Below are 13,590 nucleotides of genomic sequence, written 5' to 3' on the forward strand. Positions count from 1 at the left end.
GCATTATTTTTGATGATTTGTGCCACATTTTCCCATTAATATGTCTAAATGTTGGTATTTATGGGTCAAAATGTTATAACCCATGTTGCCTTTACTCTAAGGTAGAGGGTATTAAAAGTTCGGCCTGGTCGAACTTAATGTTTTTATACCCTCCACCATACTATGGAGGGTATATTAATTTTGTCATTCCGTTTGTAACTCCTCGAAATACTCATGCCAGCCCCAACAAAGTATATATATTCTTGATCAGCGTAAAATTCTAAGACGATTTAGCCATGTCTGTCTGTCTGTCTGTGTGACTATCTGTCTATCTGTTGTAATCACGCTATCTTTCGAACAAATTGAGATAGAAGGCTAAAATTTTGCACACATGTATATTTTGCCAGTAGGCAGGTTAAGTTCGTAAATGGGCCATGTAGGCCCAAGTTATCATATAGCCCCCATATAACGGTATCTCCCGATATTCGGTATTTTGATGATTTTAGCGACGTTATTCACCTGAATTGTTTCAAATTTGTCATTTGAAGTTCGTAATGGATACTACAGGTCCACGTCTTCGTGTAGCCCCCATATAACGGTACCCCCAATATTCGGTATTATGATGATTTTAGTTTCAAATTTGGTATTTGAAGTTCGTAATGGATACTTCACCCTAAGTCAAAAAATGAGCCAAGTAGGGCTACGTCTTCATATAGCCCCCATATAACGGTACCCCCCATATTCGGTATTTTGATGATTTTAGCGACATTATTTAACGGAATCGTTCCAAATTTGGTATTTGAAGTTCGTAATAGATACTGCAGCATAGAACAGAAAATGGGCCATGTAGGTACACGTCTTCGTATAGCCCCATATACCGTACCCCCCGATATTCGGTATTTTGATGATTTTAGCGACATTATTTACAGGGATTGTTTCAAATTTTCGCATGTGAAGTTCGTAATGGATACTTCAGCCCATGCCAGAAAATTCTCTGTGCAGGTCCACGTCTTAGTATAGCCCCCATATAACGGTACCCCCATATCCGGTATTTTGATGATTTTAGCGACATTATAAACAGATTTTTCTTCAAGTTTCGCATTTAAATATTGTAATAACTTATGACAAAAGTTGCCTATGCAGGACCACGTCGTCGTATAAGCATTCGGTATTTTTAAGAATATAACAGAATTTTTAACGTATTTTATTTATTTTTTTTTGAAATTGCCAAATTTGTATCAAATGATGGAGGATATTAAATGGTGGAGGATATTAAAGTTCGACCGGGCCGAACTTATAGCTTTTTTACTTGTTTTTAACTATTATATAGCACAAAATTCTACTTCAGTACCGAGCATTTCAAAGTAATGCGTTGTTTAGTTTTCTAGTTACACAGTGCTAGGGTTGAGAAAGGTTTTACTGTATCGTAAAAAGAAGTTCAGGCGGGCCGAACTTTTAATAACCTCCACCATTGGGTAAAGAAAACATTTTTATATAGAATCATTCTAATTCAACCGCGTTCCACTTTAAACTACAAATACCAGCAAGACCGTTTGGGTAATGCAGTTAAATTAAAAAAAAAATGGCAAGGATTATCAAAATACCGAACATCAGTAGGTATATAATGGTACGGCTATAGGAAAACATATTCAATATTCAGCCACTGGAGCGAAAGCCCATTAAAAACTATAAATACCAATTTTTAGACGGATCCGTGGTTTCAACAGACAGACGGAACCGTTACATAGAGGCTATACTAAAATATGTATCTATACATACAATGTTTCGCCAACGGAACTAGAACACATTATGTCCTACAGATAACAAATTTTTGACAAATCCCTAAAAAAATGTAGCAAAAACAAGTAAGCAAAGGCTACAGTCGAGCGGGGCCGACCGTTGAATACCCTTCAACACTATAATAAACCATACAGTTTATATAGGCGAAATACTCGACAGAATTCCACAAGATATTGTGACAAATAATAAAAGAAAACCATCAGGTTTCGTTCTCTAATTTTCGAACAATAGCAACTTAAACTAATTTGCTCATTTCCAATTTATTGGTAGATGTTGCACGTAAATGGTCTTCCTAGATCTGGAACCAGTATTTCCCAAAGACCTATAATCCCTCAGACGTGGCAAAAGATTAACATTTATTATTAGTTTTTGACTGAAACGCAACGAAATCAGCGTTAACGAAATAGTCAGAAGTGCGTCTTTCCTGTATTTGTGAATTCTCCAAAAAGTCACCGGAATGGACATTTTCGTATTTTGTCTACAAAAGTTGGAAACTATTTCACACATTGAATATTTTTGGGATGGCCATCCAAAACTGCTTGTGTGTGAGGATCGGGCAATAATTACGACCTGTTGACATATTTTGCAGTTTTTTGGACCATTTCAACCCCTAAATATATGGCGATCATCTCCAAAAAGAGTAGGCTTCTATTCTGACCCTCATCTTATCCCCATGCAAAATTTCGTTAGGATCGGGCCGTAAATGCGATCTGTATATAATATCCTGGTATCCTAACTACTTAGTTTTGTTAGCTGTAGAAATATTACCAAATGTTTAATTCAAAATGAAAATATGCCAAAAATATGACAAAATTGAAAAAATATGAGAAAATTTCACAAAATCAATATTTTTATCTTTAGAGAGATATTTTTATGCGATATTTTTATACGTTTTTTCTTTCCTGCCAAGAGGTCATTCTGACATAATGAGAATTGTCGAAATCAGTTCAGCCGTTCTCGAAATATAAGAGACTTTCAAGCATATCTTTCAAGCATATCCTCGCACATATTTTGCTATATATCCGATTTGTTGGATGTAAACATCAATGTAAAGATCAGAAGTAACCTTGTCATGGCCTTGTGAGTTAGCCGGGATTTAAAATATTCGCGGTTTAATGAAAATTTTTGAATTTTTTCAACACAAAAGATATGGTCTATTTTACGCTAGATATTATCCGATGACCACCCAAATTAGAAGGCTTCTTCCCCGCCTTAAACTCTATCTACATGCGAAATTTCGCGTCGATTGGTCTATAATTGCGACCTGTATAGCTACTGCAAAATCCGACATTTTTTCAGTATTTGGTCCATTTCAACCCCTAAGCATTTGGCGATCATCTCCAAAAGAAATAGGGTTCTATTCTGGTCCAAGCCCCAACCTACATTCTAAATTTCGTGAAGATCGGGCCATAATTGCGACCTGTAGAGTGATTACAAATTAACATGGACAGACGGACAGACGGACGGACGGACATACATAGCTAGATCGACTCAGCTCGGCGAGCTAGGAAGATCCATATATACTTTCCTATGTGGGAAACCAATATTTCGAGGTGTTACATAATTTTTGGCCCAATCAAACTTATAATACCCCCAACACATAGTGTTGTAGGGTATAATAATAAAAATACTGAATATCTCGAGGTACCGTTATATAGGGGGCTACACAAAAATGTGGACCTATACATACAATATTCTGCCACTGGAGCTAAAACCCATTATATAGCAAATTTTTAAACAAAACCGCGTAAAAAAAGTAAAAAAAAAATAATAAAATTACCAAATATCGGGAGGTACCGTTATATAGGGGCTATAAGAAAAAATTGACCTATGCATACAATGTTTCACCATCGGAGCTGGAACCCATAATGACTAACAAATACCAATTTTAAGACTAACCCTTAAAAAAAGTGGCAAATATCCACATTTTGGTATAGCCGCTAAATAGCAGAAGAAGGTCGTGACCAACACCCACAACCGCAACATTGGAAAATGTCTCTCTGCATCCGAACTGAGCGAATATGACCTGCAGGAAAAAGTGCAAAGGAGAGCGTAAGCTCTTTCCCACAATTCGCTGAGGGGAAGAGAAGATTTCCCCCATTGAACTCGACAGATAGGCCAATTAATGTGAATAATTTGATTGCTGGGGAAGGAGGGATAATGTATCGAACGTATACCTTGCTGTAACTAAAGTAACGAACTTATATCTATGGTCAGTACATAATAGTGGACCTATCTTCACAAAATCTAGCAGGAAGAGATACTTTCAGATCTGAACTCAAAATGTCAAGTTACTCATGATTGGGTTTATGACTATGGCCGAAACCCTAAAAATATGGAAAATTTTGAGGTACAGTAATATGGGGCCCATACCAAATGGTGGAGCAATCTTTTTTTTGACACGGAGAGATTCAGAACTCTAAATCTCAACTACTTACACATGATTTGGTTTAAAATTGTGGTCAAAACAATAAAAATACCCAAAATCAAGAAATAACGTTGTATGGGAGCCATACCGAAACGTGGACCAATGTGTCCCAGACATCCTAGGAGTAGTGCAAATGTCTAAGCAAAAAAGCGAAATAATGCTTCTCTGAATTAATCTCCGTTTTTGAGGATCTCACCCTACTGTGCGTCGTTACTTTAGTAACACACACACACACACACACACACACACTCAATGTAAGCACACGCACACAAATTATACATGGCTCGCTGTCATCGAAGACACACTGCTTTATTGGAGAACACCATGCAAAAATTTGAGTCGTCCATGCTAAAATCGAACCTTAAGCAATGACACACATGAATCAAATTGGGCGATGTTGTTCCTGTGTGTCAATGCCGATCAAATACTTTGCACATGATTGAGGAGTAGACAATGTCAGTGTGTGGAAAAAACGTTAATCCAATTGTGCTACCCGTTATTTCGTACCTTGTGTTTAATATTTGCTGTGCAGTGCAAACTGATGCGAATTTTAAGTGCTTCTCTTCTATATAAAATAAAAGTAACTAAAATAAACTAATTTACAATATTCAGATTGAAAAATGTCAGTTGGATGTTGATGAGTCCATGGAGTAAAGTGAAATTACGAAAATGCCATCCAGAACGGATAATTTAACCAACTTTCCTTAATCACTTTTTTACCCTCCGACATAGTATGAAGGTATATGGAGTTTGTTATTCCGTTTGAAACATCTCGAAACATACATTTTAGACCCTATAACTATATATACAGGGTGAGATAAAAAACTGCAACACAGTCAAACGCCCTGATTTTTACATGTTTTTAAAATTTTATTGAATGAAAGCACAAAACGTCGGAAATTGCATCAAATTTTAGAATAAGTTTAGATTTAATCGAATTGGTCACCTTTGGCACGAATAAAACCGTCGCACGCTGCCCGAATGTTGCTCGACGGTATTTTGGCCTATTCCCGGCGAAGCGCTTGATTTAAGTGATTGACACTTTGGTATTTTTTAATGCCAACCACAATAGTCCAACGGATTGGTATCCGGTGATTTTGGTGGCCATTATGCGCTGGAAATGAAACGAGGAACCTTGCGTGCCCAAATCTTTAATACACCCTCCAGAATATTTTCGCTATAATATTCGGCATTTATTCTGACGCCACGGTCGATTAATAGGAGCGGAGAGCGACCGTCGGCTTTATGACGGCCCACACCATCACCATGGGCGGCGCTTGAATTCTGGTGGCCAACCGAAGGTGCGTATTTTCAGACATCTGACCTCTTCGATAAGTAAACATAATCATTTTGTTTGTTTACAAACTGCTGGACAACGAATGTTTTCTCATCGGAAAAAACCAAATTCGGCAGTTCACCACTTTCGGCCAAGCGAATCAACTCTTTAGCTATTTTGATTCTATTTTCTTTCTGTTGCGGGTTCAGTTCTTGCTCTTTTTAAAATTTCAATGGCTTTACTCCGAGCTCATTTTTCAATATATGCCGAATGGAATACTGCGATATGTTAAGCTCACGAGCCATTTTTCGGCTACTGCGACGCGGGATTCGATCAAGTCGCTTCTTTAGTTTTCGAACCATTTCTGCTGATGTTGCTGTTTTCTTCCGTCCACTTCCTTGGCGTCGGGCTACGATACCAGTATCACGGTAACGGGCGATGGTACGAGACACAAAAGATTTATTCACATTTAAATGCTGGAGTGCTCTAACGATAACCACTTGTGGTTGTCCAGCCAAATATAAAGAAATCACACTATCACGCTTGAATTCCATCACGAATAACCTTTTTTCTGGAAAATAAAATAATGAGCTGTCACTGGAATAATTTTAACAGCTATCGAACGAGTGGCTTAGAAATGACAGCAGTCTTAAGTTGGTCGCAGTTTTTTCATCTCACCCTGTATTCTTGATCAGCGTATGTCAATTTAGCTATGAAGTAGGTTGATACAATTTTTCTCAGATGTGTGCCATGCAGGACTTTTGGTACCGACAATGGGCTATTTAGGTCCACGTTTTGGTACAGTCCCCATATGACTGTACCGGCAGATATATAGTCTTTTGCTTGTTTCAATCACAAGTTTAGCAGTTCTTGCATAGGATTCTCCATATAGGTCCATGTAACTGTTCCTCCAGATGTTCGGTATTTCGATGATTTAAGTCACACATTTCAGAGGAATTGTTTTAAATGTGGAATCGAAATTTCCTTATGCGTGTCCACAACTTCCTATAGCCCCCCATATAAAAAAAAACAGCAACTCCTTATATTCGGTATTTTGATGATGTTGGACACACCTTACTGGATTTTTTTTTTAATTTAGAAATCGTAAATCCTTCTCATAGGCCCCACATAACATTATCTACCAATATTCGGTATTTTCATAAAAATATTCGATATTGTTAAACCCTCCACCATACATAGTATGGTCGAAATAATAATTTTAGACATAACAAAGTATATATATTCTCGATCAGCGTAGAATTCTGAGACGATTTAGCCTTGTCCATCCCTCCGTCTGACCGTTAGCTGTAATCACGCTAGATCCAACACGAATAAAGATAGGAAGCTAACATTTTGCCCAGATCAGTCTTTTGTCTGCAGCAAGGTCAAGTTCGAAGATGGGCTACATCGATCGACGATATCGTATATATAACCATATAACGGAAACCCCCACACACTCCCGAGCACTTTACACCCTGGAAGAGCATTGTCTATATAGGTCAACGATATCGTATATCCCCAATATAGCTGTACCTCCCGATATTCGGTATTTTGATGATTTTAACTACATTTTTCAATGGAATTGTCTAAAAATCCATTCTAGAAGTTCTTTCTGAGCACTTTAGCACCTGGAAGACAACGGTACTTCCGATATTCGATATGTTGACGATCTTAGGGACATTATTCTCCGGATTTGTTTTAAATTTCGTATTTAGAATTCGTACTACAGCCTATGAAAAAATGCGCATGCAGGCCCACGTCTTTTTATGGCACCCATATATCATTACCTCCCGATATTCGGTATTTTGATGATTTTAGCGACATTATTCACCGGAGTTGTTTTAAATTTTGTATTCAGAGCCGGCCGGACTACTGCTACTACTTACCTAAATTTTTTAATGGAATTATCTGAAACTTGGTATTTGCAGATAATTGGATGTAGGGTCCACGTCTTCGTGTAAACCCATTTAACACCATATATCACCAAATATCCGGAAGTATCGTCATATGAGGGCTATAGAAAGCTGTGAACAGAACAGTTTTGTGCATGTTTGTTCGGGATATCGTAGTATTTTGTTGTTGCAAAATCGTTTGGCTTAATCCCTTAATTGTTGTTTTTATAAAAACAACCTTTGTTTATTAGTGGAGAACGATGGTAATGTTTACCAGGCGTAAGGAAGGGAATACCTAAGTTTCGGAAAGAGTCACCAATCCTTATCAGTTTCCTTGCTTTTTGTTTGCATATTCTTCCCAGAAGTTATGTTAAAATAACTTCTATGACAAGAAAAAACTTTTTTACCCAAGTGACGAATCGTATTATAAACAATTCCGCTTAAACATGTGATTTAAATTCCTAAAATACCGAATATCTGAAGGTACGGTTATATGGGGCTATAAGAAAAGGTGAACCTATATTTCATTTGATTGGCCCAAAGACGAACCATATTGAAGTTGGTGATCCGATTTTGATTTTATTGTGCGCTAAATGTGTAATATTCAAAATACGAATACATCCGTCCAAATGGAATGTATTTCGACACGACCGACCGCATTCAGCCTAGAAACAAGTACCTCAAATGCCGAATATCGCGAGGTACCGTTATATGGGGGCTGTACCAAAACGTGGACCTATGTGGCCCATTTTCAATATTAAAAGTCAGTTTCCTTGCTTTTTGTTTGCATATTCTTCCCAGAAGTTATGTTAAAATAACTTCTATGACAAGAAAAAACTTTTTTACCCAAGTGACGAATCGTATTATAAACAATTCCGCTTAAACATGTGATTTAAATTCCTAAAATACCGAATATCTGAAGGTACGGTTATATGGGGCTATAAGAAAAGGTGAACCTATATAGACAATGCTCTGCCACATGAGGTAAACCCCATTACAAACATTTTTGCTAACACAAGATCTGTTGTGATGATGGTATATATCTGCGAACCCCTTCTGACAGACTGCTGCCATTTCTAAGCCACTCGTCCGACAGCTGTTAAAATTATTCCAGTGACAGTTCATTATATTGTTTACAAGCATACAAAAGCATTTTGGTGAGAATTTTCCAGAAAAAATGTTACTCCTGATGGAATTCAAGCGTGATAGTGTGATTTCCTCATATTTGGCTGGGAAAACCACATATGGATATCGTCGGAGCACTCCAGCATTTAAATGTGAACAAATCTTTTGTGCCTCGTACCATCGCTCATTACTCGTTGGTATCGTAGCTCAACGTCAAGGAAATGGACGGAAGAAAACAGCAACATCAGCAGAAATGATCCGAAAAGTAAAGAAGCGACTTGATCGAAACCTGCGTCGCAGGGGATGAAAAACGGCTCGTGAGCTGAACATATCGCAATATTCCTATCAACAAATATTGAAAAATTAGATCGGGGTATTCGAAATACCCCGGGGGAAATTCCAAAAAGTACAAGAACTTACACCGCAACAGAAAGAAAATAGACTCAAAAGAGCTTGACCGAAAGTGGTGAACTGCCGAATTTTGTTTTCTCCGAAGAGAAAACATTCGTTGTCCAGGAGTTTGTTAACAAACAAACTGATCGTGTTTACTTGCCAAAGAGGTCAGCTGAAAATGTGCACATTTGGCCATGGTGATGGTGTAGGCCGCCATAACAGCCGATGGTCGCTCTCCGATCGTATTAATCGACCTTGGCCGAATATGATCGCGAATATATTCTGGAGGGTGTATTAAACCCTGGGCAGGCAAACATTTTGGCCGCAGACTTTGGACATTCCAACAGGACTCCATCAGCGCCATCGCATTCAGCACGCACCACCCAAGAATGGCTACAAAAGCAGGTTCCTCGCTTCATTTCCAACGCACAATGGTAACCAAAATCTCCGGATACCAATCCGTTGGACTATTGTGTCTGGAGTATTTTGGAAAGCAAGGTTGGTACTAAAAAATACCAAAGTGATGATCACCTCAAGCAAGCGCTTCGCCGGAAATGGGTCAAAATAGCGCAGAGTAACATTCGGATAGCGTGTGACGGTTTCATTGGCTGTTTGTTAACAAACCATAAATCGTGCCAAAGGTGACCAATTCGAATAAATCTAAACTTATTCTAAAATTTGATACTATTTCCGAAATTTTTGGCTTTCATTCAATAAAATTAAAAAAATAAATGTAAAACCTATGGCGTTTGACTTTGTTGCAGGTTTTATACCCTCAACCTTGGAAAGATAAAATAAAATAAATATTCGGCGTAGACCCCATAAAGAATATATATTCATAATCAGCATTAAATTCTGAGTAGATTTAACAATATCCGTATGTCTGTCTGTCTGTTGAAATCACGATACAGCCCACGTTATTTGATTTAGAGCGTCAACATTTAGCAGAACAATTTGTATTGTGTCTAGGATGGTTGGTGGTGTCATATAATGGTACCTTCCGATATTCGGTATTTTGATGATTTTTGCCACATTTCTTCGCAGATTTGTCTAAAAATTGGTATTTGTGTGTTCTAATGGGTTCTAGCTCCGTTGGCTGAACATTGTATGTATAGGTTCACGTTTTTGTATAGCCCCATATAGCGGTACTTCCCGATATTTGATAGTTTGAAGGTTTTTTTTTTGCCACATTTTCCCACGAATATGACTAATGTTTTCCTTACCCTAACGTGGAGGTTATAAAAAGTTCGACCCGGCCGAACTAAATGTGTTTTTCTTACTTGTTTTATCTCACCCTGTATATTTCATAAATGTCTTATGTTCAAATGTCCGACTGAAAGACTCTAAAGGGCTAAGTACATAAGAAGCTTGAAGTCATGGCTAGGCATATTAATGTCAAATTATAATGGAAAACGACGGCTGGATTTTAGTGCGGCTCTGTAATCCCTTTGTGAAATGTCACAAAATATGCCTAGCCATGACTTCAAGCTTCCTTTGTACTTAGTCCTTAATCCTTTAATTGAAATATCCAGAATATCGAATGGACAATGTGAAATGTGAAAGTAAATGGAATTTGGGGTTTTGCTAACGTATGATATTCAATTATTTCATAATATTTCGCAGAAAACACCCAACTTTCAAAATCCTCTTTCAAGGTTCCACCTTCGAAATATGCTCACAACTGGCGTTACTCGAGTAGCAATAAACACAATGCAATCAATGCCAGAGTGGCCATGAAAACCAAACGATAGTCAGCAAACTGCGCACCTCACACCATCAACAATATTCTTCGAGGCAGCAAAACCACATCAGCATGAAATGATTTTAAATAAAGATAGGGAAAGTAATACACCGCACTGTTGACGAACGGAAATTTATGAATCGACTCAGAAAGTGATACTATGCGGAATCTCAAAAGTAACTATGGGGCAATCTCGTTTCCTGCTCCATTTTACAACCAAATGCACAAAGACATAATACAGGGCATCAGGTTTTTGTGTCTGTCCATGCATTTTTGTGACTAAAATGCAGGTCGCATTTACTGTCCGATTGAGATGAAATGTTCCATATTTCATTTGATTGGCCCAAAGACGAACCATATTGAAGTTGGTGATCCGATTTTGATTTTATTGTGCGCTAAATGTGTAATATTCGAAATACGAATACATCCGTCCAAATGGAATGTATTTCGACACGACCGACCGCATTCAGCCTAGAAACAAGTACCTCAAATACCGAATGTCGCGAGGTACCGTTATATGGGGGCTGTACCAAAACGTGGACCTATGTGGCCCATTTTCAATATTAAAAGTCCTGCAGACATAATATACAATTCGTTCGGAAGCTAGAGTGATTTCCGGATAGACAGACAGACGGACGGACATCGCTAAATCGACATAGCATTTTATGCTGATCGAGAAAAAAAAAAAAAAAAATATATATATATATATATATATATATATATATATATATATATATATATATATATATATATATATATATATATCTTGTGGGGTCTAAAATGTATATTTCGAGGTGTTACCAAGGAAATGGCAAACTTAATATACCCTCCATACTATGGTGGAGGATTATAAAAAAATAATACAGTACCACGTCTTCGCATGGCTCGCAAATAACTATTTTCCTTTGAGGGGTATGTTTCGACGTTTTTTTTTTTTTCATTTTTTGGAAAATTTTCAAGTTCCTTAAAAGTTCGGCCGGACTGAACGGAGCAAATTTGTTACTTGTTTAAGCTATCCTGCTTTATTTTCTGTATGATTTTAATCCCCCTCCCTTAATTATCAACTTTAATATAGATTTCCCATCAAAAAGTTCGGCCGGACTGAACGGAGCAAATTTGTTACTTGTTTAAGCTATCCTGCTTTATTTTCTGTATGATTTTAATCCCCCTCCCTTAATTGTCAACTTTAATATAGATTTCCCATCAAAAAGTTCGGCCGGACTGAACGGAGCAAATTTGTTACTTGTTTAAACTATCCTGCTTTATTTTCTGTATGATTTTAATCCACCTCCCTTCACTGTCAACTTTAATATAGATTTCCCATCAAAAATTTTGAGTTTTGCTTTTTTTCGTTCACATTTTGGTTTTAGCGATTTTTTGGGTAGCTAAAAAAATGATTTAGATAATACCACTACTGATACTTTATCGAATATTTTAATGCATTTTTGGAAAACAAGTAATTGTTCATTAAACTTTTTTTGAAGTTTTGAGTTAACTGTTTTTAATGCCGATGCATTGCAAAATGGCAAAACGTTCTACGGTACAACAAACATGTCAACAGCAACAATATGTTTCTTTTATTATTTTTCGAACTTGGAAATCGCTGTCGAAAACATTGAAGCAGTCTATTTGATTTAAATTAAAACTTTACACTTTTTGCACTTACCAACACCAATGAAAGCTCCCAAAAAAAGCAACAAGGAAACAACTTTCATTTTTATTTCTTAGGAATCACTTCAAATTAGGCGTTATAAATGTTTTCTTCGGTTTAATTATTTATTTGTATTTTTTTTATTATTATTTTTTGTTTTTTTTTTTTTTTCAATAGCTCGCAATATTCACATGGAAGTAACACCACAAAAATTATTCAAATATTTGCTTTCGCTTTGCTAATTTATTAATAATAAACCGACAATTAGTGTGCAATGACACACGACCTGCTTAATGAGTTCATATAAACGGTATGATGGTCTCACAACAATGGCCCTATCAAAAAACCTATGAAACCGACCGATTTTACTCGGCTATGAACACATCAGTCGTGCCGGGCATAACTGCGGTCAGCTTCCGAACGTTTAACAAATGCAACAGTCCTTTCATAGAATGAGGAGAGTGCCACTACCCACTCTCCTCATTCTATGAAAGAAAAGAAAACTATCGTGATAAAAGGTATACAAAGTTGATCAGGCTGTTTGTAATTGATTAACAAAGGTAGTAAAGCATGGTAGATGCATCAACGCTTGGAAGCATTGATGGGTCAAAGGGTTTAAAAGATTTTTCAAAAAGAAGTTAAATGGAATCAGTCGGTATTGACGACAGCAGCATAACCTCAGTCATTGTTCGGTTATTTTAATTTATGTTGACTTGCGTTAGGAGTGGTTCCAAAGGAGTGGTCTAATATTCTCCATTTCGTATCTGATTTACATACAGGGTGAGATGAAAAAACTGCAACCAACTTCAGACTACTGTCTTTTCTAAGCTTTTTCTTGTCCGACAGCTGTTAAAATTATTTCAGTGACAGCTCATATATATGGGAAATAAACATATATATGGGTGTAATGGCTATATCTTAATAGACTTTCGCGACTTCTGGCATAAATTCGGTTCTTAATCGTTTGTAGTTCTAGAGGGTGACCCAACTAGAAAGAAATTTTTATAACATACACCTTGAAAAGGAGGATATATTAACTTTGTCATTCCGTTTGTAATATCCCGGTAACTCCGGTGACGGAGCATTGCATATATAGGTCCACATTTTGTTGTAGCCATATAACGGCACCTCCCGATATTCGGTAGTTTAATGATTTTTGCCACATTTTTCACAAATTTGTCTAAAAATTGGTATTTGTGGGTAAAAAGGGTTCTAGCTCCGGTGGCGGAACATTGTATGTATAGGTCAACGTTTTCGTATAGCCGCTATATAACATTACCTCCAGATATTCGGTAGTTTGATGAA

The 13,590-nt window shown here is 37.1% G+C and overlaps 1 protein-coding gene across 1 annotated transcript in view; it reads right to left on the bottom strand.

The window, feature by feature from the left end:
- Nucleotides 1-12,772, bottom strand: part of LOC101897413 (carbonic anhydrase-related protein-like) — a 36,144-nt gene extending 23,372 nt beyond the window's left edge. Inside the window, exon 1 of the mRNA XM_020037168.2 lies at nucleotides 12,301-12,772. Within this exon, the coding sequence (XP_019892727.2) occupies nucleotides 12,301-12,349 (49 nt within the window). The 5' untranslated portion in view covers nucleotides 12,350-12,772. The remainder of the gene's footprint in view (nucleotides 1-12,300) is intronic.
- Nucleotides 12,773-13,590: the final 818 nt, after the last annotated feature.

This window comes from Musca domestica, unplaced genomic scaffold (genome assembly GCF_030504385.1).
Source record: "Musca domestica strain aabys unplaced genomic scaffold, Musca_domestica.polishedcontigs.V.1.1 66, whole genome shotgun sequence".
In the NCBI taxonomy this organism is placed as follows: Eukaryota; Metazoa; Arthropoda; class Insecta; order Diptera; family Muscidae; genus Musca; species Musca domestica.